The 15,865-nt window shown below is 39.7% G+C and overlaps 1 protein-coding gene across 1 annotated transcript in view; it reads right to left on the bottom strand.

Annotated features, from left to right (window-relative positions):
* Positions 1-15,865, bottom strand: part of Zir (dedicator of cytokinesis) — an 869,757-nt gene that overhangs the window by 51,351 nt on the left and 802,541 nt on the right. Inside the window, 1 exon segment of the mRNA XM_090382918.1 lies at positions 8,894-9,037. Within this exon segment, the coding sequence (XP_090239044.1) occupies positions 8,894-9,037 (144 nt within the window).

Raw genomic sequence — 15,865 nt, 5'->3', positions numbered from 1 at the left:
GTGTAATGCATATGAAGTGTGCGGTGTGTGTACAAGCACACTATAAAGTTTGCTCTTAAGTCCAGTCAACATGCATTAGAATATACAAAAAAGACCCTGAAGATCTACAAGGTCAATCCGATAGTGACAAACTTCCTAGGAGCAACAATGGCGAAATGGAGTACCATTTCGCCAATCCCCATTAGAAAAGGAATCTTTCAGGGAGATGCTCTGAGCCCACTATGGTTCTGTCTAGCACTCAACCCGCTATCCGCCATGCTCAACGGCAACAAGTGTGGATATAACTTCAAAAAAGGAAGAAATATCCTGTACACCCCCACCCACCTGATGTACGTGGATGACATCAAGCTCACGCGGCAACTGAGAAGCAACTCCAGCAACTACTCCGGATCACCAAAGAATTCAGCAAGGACATCAGGATGGAATTTGGTCTAGAAAAATGCAAGACCCACACACTGTTACCAGGGAAATTAGTTGGCCGAAACTACCAGCGGTTCACTGGTAAAGAGATCGAAGCTATGACAGAAGGAGAGACCTACAAATACCTAGGAATGATGCAGGCTGAGCAGTTAGAACACAAGAAAATCAAGAATTGCCTAACCGAAAAATATCATCAGAGTCTCAGAAGCCTGCTGAAAGCAAAATTGAATGGAGGGAACACAGTTAAAGCCATAAACACCTATGCAGCTCCAGTACTAACATACACCTTCGGGGTCATAGATTGGACTAACACCGAGCTAGAAGATATCATGCGAAAGACAAGGACAATGATGACCAAGAGTCGCCAACACCACCCAAAGTCAGCAGTGGAGAGAATAACAATACCTCGGAAAGAAGGAGGAAAGGGCCTGATAGAACAACAGAAAACAGTGATAGTTAACCTGAAGGATTGCTTCGAGAACAACACAGCACCACTCCACCAGGCCACAAGGAAGATCTCCTACCATTGTTTAGTGCATAATGGCCTTTAGCTGCCGTTGCACCGTAAAACATACAACAACATAAGGAAGATAGATAAGTGGTATACCCCACTCAACCTAAGCGAGGAAACCCTTCCCGCCCAGACGGTACAAGAAATGAAGTTAGAAAGATGGGCAAAGAAGACACTACAATGACCTCGATCAAGATCACATCGATAATATTGCTTCCAATGCATGGCTCACAAGTGGGATGCTCTTCCCCGAGACTGAAGGATTCATGCTGGCCATTCAAGACCAGGTAATCAATACCAGAAACTATAGAAAATACATTGCAAAGGAGCCCAGAATGTCAGATGACAACGATGCCACACATCGCCATGGGGTGCAAGGTGATCACCTAGACTGAGTACACTCACAGACACGACCAGGTAACCAGGATAATACATCAGAAGCTAGCAAGGAAATACCAGTTGACCAAAGAAAGTGTACCATACTACAAGAACGAACCCCAGGCAGTACTAGAGACCCGAACCCACAAGCTGTACTGGGACTGTGCCATAATAATGGATAAGACTATCCCGCACAACAAACCAGACATAACCCTTGTGGATAAGATGGAAAAGGCTACCTACCTGATTGACATGGTGCCAAACACTAGCAATGTCCAGAAAACCCATGAGGAAAAAATTAGGAAGTACGCGAACCTGAGACATGAGATCAAGGAGATGTGGTGTATGCAAGAAATATCAACCATCAAAATCATCGTGTCAACCACCGGTATGGTACCAAAGACTCTACATAGCAGCCTAGCAGCAATAGGTCTCCCAGAGAACACCTACAAGGAACTCCAGAAAGTCGCAATCCTGAACACCTATAGGATAGTCGGAGATTTCCTCGACCGACAGTAACACTAGACATTACAACCGCCCTGTGTACTTGGTAGCAGTACCCGTCATGGAGTGGAATCCCCCAATCAGGGAGAAATAATATAAGAGCAACAACAACAATAATAGTAAAAACAGGAATTTTGTAGCAGGACCAAAGCAGTGATTATCCTATAATAGGCAATGGTTAGGCCAAATGTTGAGCACTGCATACAGGTCTGGAAGATTCATTTTAAGACAGATGTGTATCTTTTTGAATTGGGCACAACCAGATTAATCAAGAACACAAATACTCTTACACAAAAGACTTTGGTTCTGCATATTGAGTTTTGCAGGAAAACTAGGCATTTGCAAAGAGATCTGATCGATAAACTTAATGATGATTGTAGTCTAACTCTTTCTTAGACAATGCGTGCGTGCGTGTGCGCACGCACGCACGCACGCCCGCGCGCGCACACACACATGCACACAGAGAGAGAGAGAGAGAGAGAGAGAGATTGAAAATAGATGGCTGCAAGACAGATGCACAAAAAATAATTGATTGTTGGGCAAACTACTATTTAGCATTATGGAAGTGGGTAGTTTGAATGGCTGATGCTGTATAAGCTTGATTCTTTGCATTAGTTGCCAGTAATACTACTACTAATAATAATAATGATAATAATATGGTTATATTGTTATCCTGATCATCAAAACTATGGTAATTTTTTGCCATGCTGAGTCTTGGACTCTAATAACTTTTTTCTAGTGGGGGTTTATTTAAAGAGAAGGTTTTCTGCAGGAAACCAGTTATACTCATGGATGCAACTGCCATGATTGTATTTCCTGGTATTTCCTCGCTAGCTTCTGATGTATTATCCTGGTTACCTGGTCGTGTCTATGAGTGTACTCAGGCTAGGTGATCACCTTGCACCCCATGGCGATGTGTGTGGCATCGTCGTCATCTGATATTCTGGGCTCCTTTGCAATGTATTTTCTTTTCTGGTATTGATTACCTGGTCTTGAATGGCCAGCATGAATCCTTCAGTCTCGGGGAAGAGCATCACACTTGTGAGCCATGCATTGGAAGCAATATTATCGATGTGATCTTGATCGAGGTCATTGTAGTGTCTTCTTTGCCCATCTTTCTAACTTCATTTCTTGTACCGTCTGGGCGGGAAGGGTTTCCTCGCTTACGTTGAGTGGGGTATACCACTTATCTATCTTCCTTATGTTGTATGTTTTACGGTGGAACAGCAGCTAAAGGCCATTATGCACTAAACAATGGTAGGAGATCTTCCTTGTGGCCTGGTGGAGTGGTGCTGTGTTGTTCTCGAAGCAATCCTTCAGGTTAACTATCACTGTTTTCTGTTGTTCTATCAGGTCTATCAGGCCCTTTCCTCCTTCTTTCCGAGGTATTGTTATTCTCTCCACTGCTGACTTTGGGTGGTGTTGGCGACTCTTGGTCATCATTGTCCTTGTCTTTCGCATGATATCTTCTAGCTCGGTGTTAGTCCAATCTATGACCCCGAAGGTGTATGTTAGTACTGGAGCTGCATAGGTGTTTATGGCTTTAACTGTGTTCCCTCCATTCAATTTTGCTTTCAGCAGGCTTCTGAGATTCTGATGATATTTTTCGGTTAGGCAATTCTTGATTTTCTTGTGTTCTAACTGCTCAGCCTGCATCATTCCTAGGTATTTGTAGGTCTCTCCTTCTGTCATAGCTTCGATCTCTTTACCAGTGAACCGCTGGTAGTTTCGGCCAACTAATTTTCCCTGGTACAGTGTGTGGGTCTTGCATTTTTCTAGACCAAATTCCATCCTGATGTCCTTGCTGAATTCTTTGGTGATCCGGAGTAGTTGCTGGAGTTGCTTCTCAGTTGCCGCGTGGAGCTTGATGTCATCCACGTACATCAGGTGGGTGGGGGTGTATAGGATATTACTTCCTTTTTTGAAGTTATATCCACACTTGTTGCCGCTGAGCATGGCAGATAGCAGGTTGAGTGCTAGACAGAACCATAGTGGGCTCAGAGCATCTCCCTGAAAGATTCCTCTTCTAATGGGGATTGGCCTGGTTGTGATGTTCTCAACCTTAATGGTGGTACTCCATTTCGCCATTGTTGCTCCTAGGAAGTTTGTCACTATCGGATTGACCTTGTAGATCTTCAGGGTCTTTTTTGTATATACTAATGCATGTTGACTGGACTTAAGACAAACTTTATAGTGTGCCTGTACACACACACACACCGCACACTTTATATGCATTACACACACATGTACACTACTACTACAAACACACACACACAAAGTAAAAAATGTATAACATCGAAAGGGTGTTATGTTTAATTGGAATATGAATGTTGGAGATTTGTGCTTTGTATACAAATCAGCTTGAAAGGTATTTTTAGTACACACTATTTACTTCTGAAATTGAAATGAGAAATATTAATTTCTTAGAGCCATTATTTTACGAATGAGATGAAATTTCATAGTGTGACTGAGATTATTGGCATTTCAGAAAGTTCTGTAATATACAGATACTTCAAAATTGTTTTTTTGTTTTTCTATGGCCAGTGTTAATAGCCTCTTTTCAACACTCCAAATTATCCACATCAGTACATAAAATGAGTGTTTTGTGAAGTCCTTTTTTAATTCTTTGATACCATTGTATTTATACTTTTGTTACATATTATTATTATTGCTCTTATATTATTTCTCCCACGTATACAGTGTGGTTGCAATGTCTGGTTTTAGTTGATCGAGGAACTCTCTGACTATCCTACAGGTGTTCAGGATTGCAACTTTCTGGAGTTCCTTGTAGGTGTTCTCTGGGAGATCTATTGCTTCTAGGCTGCTATGTAGGGTCTTTGGCAACATACCGGTGGTTGACACGATGATCGGGATGGTCGTTACTTCTTGCATATGCCACATTTATTTGACCTCGTGTCTCAGGATCATGTACTTCGTAATTTTTTCCTCGTGGGTTTTCTCGACATTGCTAGTGTTGGGCACTGCTATGTCAATCAGGTAGGTAGCCTTTTCCATCTTGACCACCAGGGTTATGTCCAGTCTGTTGTGCAGGGCTTAGAGGGGAACAGGCATTCTGTGTGTTGTCAGACACTCAGTCTAAAACACTGATGGACCAATATCTTTTTATTTCAGAAGATTTAGGAGAAGTCCGGTTGGCCTGCCTAACCTAAAATCCACTCATGCACACCTTCTCGATGGTAAGCCCTGTTACGTCATCTAGTGGAAACAAACATGTAGAGTGGTTCCATTCAAGATGCCTGGTCAGCATGAAGAGGAAAAGACCAAACCCTCCAGAACATGCCAGCACAACGAAATAAATGGCCCTCAGTCCCCAGCAGCTTTCACTCCCCCTCTTACGGCAGAAAGAGGATCAGAATGAAAGCAGAGGGTGCTAAGAATCTCAAAGCACAACCAGGCTGCCATGCACAGAAACTGAGTTTGTCCTTTTACTACTCATCGGTGAAGACAGGAGATTAGAGCTGGAAAAGGAATTAAAAATGTGAATTGGAATATCATCGGTTTGGCTGAAACAAGAAGTAAAAATGAATCACTTATAAGTTTATAAAGTGGAAACCTGCTGTAAACCAATGGAAACGATGAAAGAAGCAAAGGTGTAGTTGGCTTTCTGGTCCATAAAGAAATAAAAAGCAACATTTTGAAATTCAAAAGTACATCATCAAGGTGTCAAGACTAATACTCAGGATTTCTAAGGGGTACAAGCTAAAGGTTATAATGATTTATGCAACAACATCAAGCCATGATGATGAAGAGGTTGAAGAAATGTACACCAAAATTGAGAGTCTGCTCAACAATCGTACATTTATACATTGAAGTATAAATGTACTTCAATCTTACATTGAAGTGTTTAAGGCTTTATATGGATTGAATAAACTTGATGATTGTAGTCTAACTCTTTCTTAGACAATGCGTGTGTGCGTGTGCGCACGCACGCACACACACAGAGAGAGAGAGAGAGAGAGAGAGAGAGAGAGAGAGAGAGAGAGAGAGAGATTGAAAATAGATGGACAGATGCACGAAAAATAATTGATTGTTGGGCAAACTACTATTTAACATTATGGAAGTGGGTAGTTTGAATGGCTGATGCTGTAAAGCTTGATTCTTTGCATCAGTTGCCAGTACTACTACTACTACTACTACTAATAATGATAATAATATGGTTATATTGTTATCCTGATCATCAAAACTATGGTAACTTTTTGCCATGCTGAGTCCAGACTTGGACTCTCATAACTTTTTTCTAGTGGGGGTTTATTTAAAGAGAAGGTTTTCTGCAGGAAACCAGTTATACTCATGGATGCAACTGCCATGATTGTTCAGTTGTGCCATTGCTGTATTATGAACATTGTTGTATGCCTTTAGGAATACATTTGTCAAAATGGAGGACATACTGAACATGTGGTAAAATAAGATTGTTTTCGAAGAACCTGAGAATGAAAATTCAGTGACAATTAATGAATAAATGAGTTTCTCAGTAGGCATTCAAACATGTCAACATTTTGTGTAGCACCTATATAAGACTGTAATACAGAAAATAGATTCTTTATTGCAACAATGCATTTCAAAACAATTATTGTGATTTAGAAAAGTATATCTGCTAGAGATTGTAAAAAAAAAAGTTAGTTGATAAGCACCTCTCGAAAATTGCAGTTTTTGATGAGTGGATGATCAATAATGTGCAAAATATTTAGAGGAACAATTTCTTTAAGTAAATCAAAAGGCAGAACAAGGCATATAGAGTATTACAGGGTATTGTGTATCAGCCATTTTATATGCTAATATTGGATATTTGAAAATATACAATCATTTTTTTTTTTATTATTTCAGATAAAGCAGCTGTCTACCCATAATATCGTGGTTTATCTATAATTTAAAATTTTATCTAACTAAATTCTATTATGTTAATGTTTAAAAATGACAAGGAGATGAATAGCATGGAATGAAATTTTATTTTCAATAATGGGAAAGCTTGTGACACAGCTTTTTGATAATTACAAATAATGGGAAAGGTGTGTTTTCACATATCAGCTATCTCATCTGATAAACGTTGCTTTGCCAATATCTGTTTTGACTATGTGGAAACATGATATACCGTATTTCTCCATGTATAAGACACACCTTAATTTTGGGGCCCGAAATTTGAAAAAAAAAAAAAATGTATTACATAAAGTTATTGAACTCAAGTTTTATTCATCATAAAATTAATACAACTCATCACTGTCAAAACTCCCATCCATTAGCTTGTCCTCATCTGTGTCTGATGACGAATCACAGTCTTCATATATTGCCTTGTCCAGAGTTCCATCTATGGCATTTGAAATGCCACACTTCTTAAATGACTTGACAACGATCTCAATCTTGATATTATCCCGGCATCTTTTCACCCAGGTACAAACTTCTCCTATAGTTGGTTTCTTTACTCTTCCTGCTGATGTCAAATTGTCCCCAGAAGACTTCATCCATTGGTTCCATTCGTCTCTCATGGCAGCTGTTGTTTTGGTGGTTGTTTGGTTTTTAGGAGCATTAGCAACTAAGGCCATATTGCTCTGGGAATATGCAGTGGTCATTCCCTGACCTTTCCGCATCCTCCGTATTTGGTGGTGACGGGATCGAACCCCAGTCTAATCAAGAAGCATGTGTTACGCACTGCTGCTCCTTCCCACCTGGCTACGGAGGTGCCTTCTCATGGCAGCTTTGAAGGGTTTGTTAATGCTGACATCAAGTGGTTGGAGCTGGGATGTCAAGCCTCCAGGTATGACGGCAAGTTTTGTTTTTTTTTTTGCTCTGCAGCAATCTTCTTTGTATTTTTTGTTATGTGTGCCCTGAACTGATCAAGCACCAATAGGGCTGGTTTGCATAAGAGCCCACCTGGTCTCCTGCTCCAAACTTTCTCAAACCAGATCTTCATCCCATACTGATCCATCCAACCCTTGTCATGAACGTGGACAATCACTCCTCGAGGAATGTCTTCTTTTGGCATTGTTTTGCATTTGAAAATCAGCATAGGAGGCAGCTTGGTTCCGTCGATACAAGCTAGAACAACTGTATAATGGCTCTTTTCATGTCCACTTGTCTTCACAGTTACAGATTTCACCCCCATTCTTATCAACAGTTCTGTTACTTGGGACATCAGATTGAAGGGGGACTTTGTCCATATTTGCAATCTGTCCCAACTCAAACTGATGTGTCTTCTTTCATTGAATGACAAAACGATGAAATTCAAGGACCTTCTGCTCATAGCTTTCAGGCATCTTTTGGGCAAGTCTGGTGCGTGTATGCATGCTTAGTCCATTCCATTTCATGAACCTGAAGCACCAATTGTGTCCTCCTTTGAAATCAGTAACTTCTTTTTCATCAGCAATTCTTCTTGCCTCATGCTGAACCATCTTTGTGGACACAGGAATTCCAATTGCCCTTTGCTCCTCAATCCATATCTTCAATTCTCTCTCTAAATCAGGCCATTTTGCTGACTTGCCTCTAATGGCCTTCTTCTGCCGTGGCGTTTTCAGTAGGGTTTCTTCTTCCTGTAGCCAGTCTCGGATTGTTTTCTCAGTTGGAGGAGGACCAAACTTATGTTCAGCAGCACGATTTCCATTCACTTTGGCAAACTGGATCACTTTTAACTTGAATTCAGCACTGTACGAAAATCTTTTCTGAGCCATTTCTGGGCAGAATGTGGCAAAATGTAACCTAATATACCGGTAACAAGTGCGAAACAATGAGCGCAAAGACAACAAGCGCGGAAAAGCGGGAAATGAAAGTAAAAAAAAAATCTACAACCACTGTATAAGACGCGCCCAGTTTTTAGACCCCAAATTTTTCGAAAAAAGGTGCATCTTATACATGGGGAAATACGGTAGTTGCAGTTCTTAGTCTTCTACTGGACTTGGTAAACAATCATAAAATTTTTCTCTGTTGCCCAGATGTTGAATAATAATTTTTTTAAAATTAATAGACTTAAATGCACACCTTAAATATTAAAATTAATTGTAATGTTTATGGTGTGGATTTAATTTTTCAGACATTTAGCATACACAGATAAATATAAATTTGTAGCCATACCTGATTCACGGTGGTACCGATACAACCCTGGAGAACCATTTGCAGTATTTTTGGATCTGATGGTTCCTGATGAGTTGCAGTTGCTAATTCCATAGTTTTCTTTTTAATATCCTCAATTGCTACTTCAATGGGTGTTAATACAACCTATGAAAAAAAAAAAAAAAACAAAAAACATAATAATAATAATAATTTAAAAAAAGAGGAAAATGTACTGTTTAAGCAAATCAATATACTGTACTGTATTTGTATAGAATGTCCTCTTCAATCTAGGGAGGAACCCCTAGATTGAACCCCCATTTTGTAAATCTGTTACACAGGGTAATAAGAAGTAGTCTCAAAACTATGCAAGCTTGCAACTTCATATTTTGGTAGTAACCAGTTACAAAGTTGAAAATTAAGTTAGTTATTTTTGATACTTTTAACCATTTTTTTTTTTTTAAATCTCGTAACCAAGAAAGCTAATATATTAGAAAAATCTCATAAAAGTAATAGATATCACATGCTAAGAATACCTTTATTAAAAATTTACATTATACATTCTGACATGGGGGTATTATACCCCATTAGTGTTTTGTTTGTTACCTGGCAAAAAAGAATGCACTTAAAAGAAGTTCACTGCTATCTTAATCAAAAGGGGTGTATTGTTAGTTTAGTGTTAACCTTTTCATGCATGTATTCCTAGAATGCACAATGGTTCAGTGGTGATTAGTTCATGGAACCCATGCAGGCTTGCAGCAGTGAGTTTTCTAAATATGTGTGGGCTATGGGCAGTTTCCAGTGGCTGCATACTCTGAGAAGTGCATTTAGGTGAATTTTTTTAGTTTTATAAAAATTAACATATTGTGATGTTACTGTGAAAATCAAATTATAATTTACAAAAAAAAAAAACAAAAAAACTTCCCATTTCTTCCATCTGGTCACTCCAAACGTTTGTTTAGTTCAGCCTTAAATTTATTTAAGCTATCAACTTCCACAGTAACAGATGGAAGCCAGTTCCAGCAATCAACTACCCACTGGCTAAAGGAAAACTTCCACACATCTATTCTACAACTGTCTTTCCTCAATTTGAATCTATGCCTTCTCAGGTTCTTAATCTGAGCAAGCAGAAATAATCCATCAGCATCGAGCCTGCTCAAACCATTCAAGGCCTTATACACCTTATACAGATCACCTTGCAGGTACCTAGTCTCCAGATGCTGCAACTTGCAGAAGTTAAACCTCTCTTGGTAAGAGCACCGCTTTGTCACTCTCACCGCTTTGTCAGACCTGTACTCAAGGTGGGCCTGACCATTGCCTTATACAAGGGAATAATCACATCCTTGTCTATGCTAGCAAAATTCCTATATATCATTGAAAAAACTCCATGACCTGCTCTGGCAACCAGTCTGCACTGCTAAGAGTACTTCATATCTGACTGCACAATTATCCCCAGGTCTTTTTCATTCTCCACCTCCCCGAGTATAGTACCACACAGTTGGTATATTTCTCTTGTGTTACTGCTACCCATATGCAGTACTTTGAATTTATCAATGTGACAAACTTCAGTTGCCACTTCTCAGCCGATCTACCTAACTTTCCTAGATCCTGTTGCCGTAGCTGTTGTTTGTTGTTTTTTTGATTTTTAGGAGCATTAGCAACTAAGGCCATATTGCTCCAGGATATGCGGTGGTCATTCCCTGACCTTTCCGCATCCTCCGTATTTGGTGGTGACGGGCTCGAACCCCGGTCTAATCAAGAAGCGTGTGCTACGCACTGCTGCTCCTTCCCACCTAGCTATGGAGATGCCTGTTGCAGTAGCATACTGTCTTTATTATCATTAACAACCCTGCCAACCTTTGTATCATCTCTAAACTTGGACATTAAGCCTGATATACCTTCATTTATATCATTAATAAATACACAAAAACAATGGGGCCAGCACCAAACCTGGGGGATTCCACTAATAACATTAGTTCTTGTAGAGCAATGTCCATTTATTACCACTCTCTGCCGTCTCCCACTCAACCAACCCTTTATCCATTGCAGCAACTTGCCCTTAATGCCATACCACTCCAATTTGTTCAGCAGTCTTCCATGTAAAACAGTATCAAAAGCTTTCCTGAAATCCAAGCATATGATATCAAAATTATTTTTTGCATTCAGTTCTTTTGTGAGCACATCATAGTATCCAATCAAATTGGTCAGACAAGACTTCCCCTTATCAAATCCATAATTATTTGTGAGACCCTTTGAACCCCTTTTTTCAATTGGGAATACATTTGCACATCTACAGTCCATGGGGCCCTCTCCTGAATCTAAGGATGCTCTCATAATTATTGATAAGGGTTTGCTTACTTCCCTCGCTGCCTCCTTCAATATAACTGGATAGATTCACCCCAGATGCCTTTACCTTCAACAATTTATCCTCCACTTTGCTCTCTGTTATTACAAAATCATTTAGCTCACTGATAGAGTTTGAATAAATTCTGGATTCCCTTCTTGAATAACTCCCCATGTGTGAATGTATATGCAAAATACTCATTCAGTTTGTCAGCTGTCTGAGCAATCAACAATCGAACCACCAACATCAAGTGAACCAATCTGATTCACCTCCTTCCTTCTAGAGTTTACATAAGTAAAGAAATCTTTGTTACTTTTCTTCACATACTTTGCCAAGGATTTCTCGTAATCTGCCTTCACCTGCCTAACCTCCTTTGTGACTTGATTACAGACTAGCTTATATATGCCATAGGCTTCTGTCACCTGATAATTTATATTCACCCCACACATTTTTCTTCTCTGCCACTACCCTCATTAGTTCATCTGACATCCATTGTCTAAATCTTGAAAAGTATTTCTTAATTGGCATGAAAAGCATGGTAGCTTCCAAGATTAATTCCTTGAAGGCTTCCCAATTAGAATTTGTTGTTTTATACATCATCAATTGATCTGACTGTATAGAATTTAAAAACTGTCTGAGACCACAGTAGTCACCTTTGTGAAAACAAAAAAAGCCTTCCTTTAACCTTGATGTAGTTACATCTTTAAGTAAATCACACATCAGTAGACTCTGATTACTGTCACCTAGTGGTTTGGGGCCTCCGTAGCCAGGTGGGAAGGAGCAGCAGTGCGTAGCAGATGCTTCTTGATTAGACCGGGGTTCGAGCCCGTCACCACCAAAATACGGAGGATGCAGAAAGGTCAGGGAATGACCACCGCATATCCCCGAGCAATATGGCCTTAGTTGCTAATGCTCCTAAAAACCAAAATAACTAACTAACTAACCTAGTGGTTCCTCTATCTGAAAATTCTTAATATATGAATAATCACTACTGATAATCAGATCAAGAGTATGATTCCCTTTGGTTGCTCCTAGACCATGTTGTTGTTGTTGTTGTTGTTGTTTGGTTTTTAGGAGCATTAGCAACTAAGGCCATATTGCTCCAGGATATGCGGTGGTCATTCCTTAACCTTTCCGCATCCTCCGTATTTGGTGGTGACGGGCTCGAACCCCGGTCTAATCAAGAAGCGTGTGCTACGCACTGCTGCTCCTTCCCACCTGGCTACGGAGGCGCCTCCTAGACCATGTTGCTGTAGAAAACAATCCTCCAATAAATCCACTAAAGTCTTGCTTTGCTAACGTATGAGTGACCAACCCATAAGCCCCAGTCAATATCTGGAAAGTTAAAATCTCCCAAGACATTCTGATTTACTGGCTCACTCTATTTCTCTACACAATTGATCATTGTACTCATCAGAGTCATTAGGCCTATAACACACTCCTACTCTCATTTTACCTTTCCCAGTGCTTATGTCACACCAAACTGACTCAACTGCACTGTCCACCCATATCAAATGGATGCACTTCCTTAGTTTATATGTGTTTCTTAACTAACAGCATAACCCCTCCTCCCTTCTTACTCTGTTTATCCTTTCTGTACACATTGTACTCCCCAAATTCCAATTCTGCACTGCTTATATCCGTGACACCATGTCTCTGATATCACAACAATATTTGCCTTTGTCTTGATCAGCATTTCAAATTCATCAAATTTATTTACTATACTTTTAGCATTGGTGTACATGCAACTGTTCTTACTTTTAGTTACTCTAATACAGTCTATGTATTTACTTGTTCCACGATGACTCCCAGCAGCTCTTGAAATTCCCATCAATCTGCTCTCTAGGCTGCTGCTCATTACAATAGAAGCAGTGCAAAAATAACTTTTGCCTCTGCATGCGGCTACTGTTAATCTTTTATTCTGTGAATCCACCCAAGCTAGCAGTTTTCGAACCCACTCAACACTGTCTTGTTAGCATCAGCAAATATTCTTGCACACTTTCTATTTAAGTGTATCTCATCCCTGTAGAAGCAATCTGTCCTGTTAGCAAGCACAGAACACACTGAAAAAATTCTACCTAGAGAGCCTTGCACAATCTCTCCAGGGCCAAATTGATTGACAAGGTTCTCATCATATACTCCCTTCTATCATGTCTGGGCAGTTTGGCTGACACTCAAATTTAACCTTAACTCCAGACTTTTTTTCAACATTGACCTGTACTTTGTAAATCGGCAGATCTCTTACTAAAGAGTAAGAGATCGTTGGCACTAATGACCTAAAGAGGTCATTAGTGCCAACCTGTACAACAATATCACCTTTTGTGCCCTTAAAAAATGATATCTGCTCAACAACATCATCAATTTTTACCCCTGGCAGACATACCCTTATCCTGTTTCACCTATCCTTTTTGCATAATATATTCCCCGTCTTCCTGACAATAGAGTCACTGACAATAACTAGCTCATGTGGGACCAGCACATTCTGTCTTGGAGATTGCTGCTGTGTTGCCTGATGTGCAGGAGTGAGCTCTGGTGCTGAGAGCTTGATGCACCCCTCATATTAATTTCTTCGAGGGCATCTACCCTACCTCAAACTCTCATAGATGCCCATCAGAACACTGAGTTGGCGCCTAATTTCTGCACTGTCTCTGCACCTAGCGCGCGCGCACACACACACACACACACACACACACACACGCACGCACGCACACGCACACACACACACACACACACACACGCACGCACGCACACGCACGCACACACACACACACACACACACAAAGATATCCTTGTTGGCTACATCATATCCTGTTCTAGACAGGTCTGCAAACATTTCACATTTTGCACATTGTTTTTTAGACTGTAATGCTTTGGAAAATTGCTCCCTTCGGTTCTCCCCCGAGCCAGAGTACTACAGCTACTTTGTGCTCATTGCTTTTCTGGGTCATGATTCTGTTTAAGTACAATTTATTTAACAATAAATTTAATAAGATTAATAAATTTTACTAATTAATTGATAATACTAAACTAAGCTACCAGATTTCTAATACAGTGCTACGTATTTTGCTTTCTATTTTTATGTTAAACTTTACGCTATCAACTTTATGTTAAACCTTCTGCTATTCCATATCATATAACAATGGTGGCAAGTTACGAATGTTAAAATCTCGGACACAAAGTATTAACTTTCAAAATTGCTATCTAAATTCAAAATAAACCAAGGAGCTTGACCAGGACTATAAAGCTACTTATAGAAAATTATTTAAAATAATGGCCAAATAAATAAATAATAAAAAAAAAATAATAATAATAATAATAAAAAAATAAATAAATAAAAATAAATAAAAACTTAGCATTCACCGGAGCTGCAAAATCTTGTCCAACATGTGGATCCCCCTCGTACATTGACAAATGCAAAGTACTATATATGGATGGCATTAACTCCAGACAAATGTACCAACTGTGTGGTACATTTGTCTAGAGTTAATCAGGGTGGTAGAGAATGAAAAAGACCTGGGGGTAATTGTGCAGTCAGATATGACATTTTTTGAGCAGTGCAGACAAGCTACCAGAGCAGCTCATGTGGTCTTGTCAATGCTATACAGGAACTTTACTAGCAGGGATAAGAAGTTGATTATCCCTTTGTTTAAAGCAATGCTCAGGACACAACTTGAGTACTGAGTATAGGTCTGGACGCCACAATTTAGGAAGGATGAAGAGCTGCGGGAACAAGTATAGAGAAGAGCAATGAGATTGGTGAGGGGAATAAGGGATGCTCTTTCTGAGAAAGGCTTAAGTTATGAAAATTGCAGTGTCTGTAGACGAGGAACCTGCGAGGTGATCTTACTGGTGTTTAAGATTTTGAATGGCTTGAACAAGTTCAGTGCTGATAGGATTCATGCTCTTGCTCAGATTATGCGGTTTCATCCTCTTGTTCAGATTATGCACTTTAGGAGAGCATAGATTCAAACTGAGGAAAGACAGTTGCAGAATTGATGTGCAGAAATTTGCCTTTAGCCAGCAAGTGGTTGATTGCTGGACCAAACTGCCATCAGTCATTGTGGAAGTTGATAGCTTAAATAAATTCAAGGAAGAAATGGACAAATGTGTGGAACAAATGTATAGGTGAAAGGGAAGTGGTCATTGTTTTTTTTTATTTATTTTTTTTTTGATTGATGCTCTATAAGCTTGCTGTCTCACATCACATTAGTAGTGGCATGTGATGCAAGAAAGCAACCTTATAGTGGAATGTGATGTTCTATAAGCTTGCTTTCTTGCATCATGTGCCACTACTAATGCACACTGATAGACCTAGAATTCTAATGTGCGAATCTATATTCATACATGAGGAATTCTTTAGGGAAGGGGGATGCTAGAAGTTTATCTAACTCTAACGAGGAACTAAATGACTTTATGATAACTGGAAGGAAAATGGAGGAGAGATTCTTGATGATGGACATAAAAGGCATCAGAGGTTGATGGAATCTATCCAATTACATTAAGGGAGGCAGCAAAGGGGGTAGGCAAACCTTTAGCCATAATTATGAGGGCATCCATGGATTCAGGGAGAGGTCTCTATGGACTGGAGATGTGTGAATATAACTCAAATTCACAAAGGGAGATCAAAAGGCAACATGAGTAATAACAGATGT

Source organism: Mastigoproctus giganteus, chromosome 10 (genome assembly GCF_048544385.1).
Source record: "Mastigoproctus giganteus isolate SK-2022 chromosome 10, ASM4854438v1, whole genome shotgun sequence".
Taxonomy (NCBI): Eukaryota; Metazoa; Arthropoda; class Arachnida; order Uropygi; family Thelyphonidae; genus Mastigoproctus; species Mastigoproctus giganteus.
This window is presented reverse-complemented; position numbering and strand designations above follow the sequence as displayed.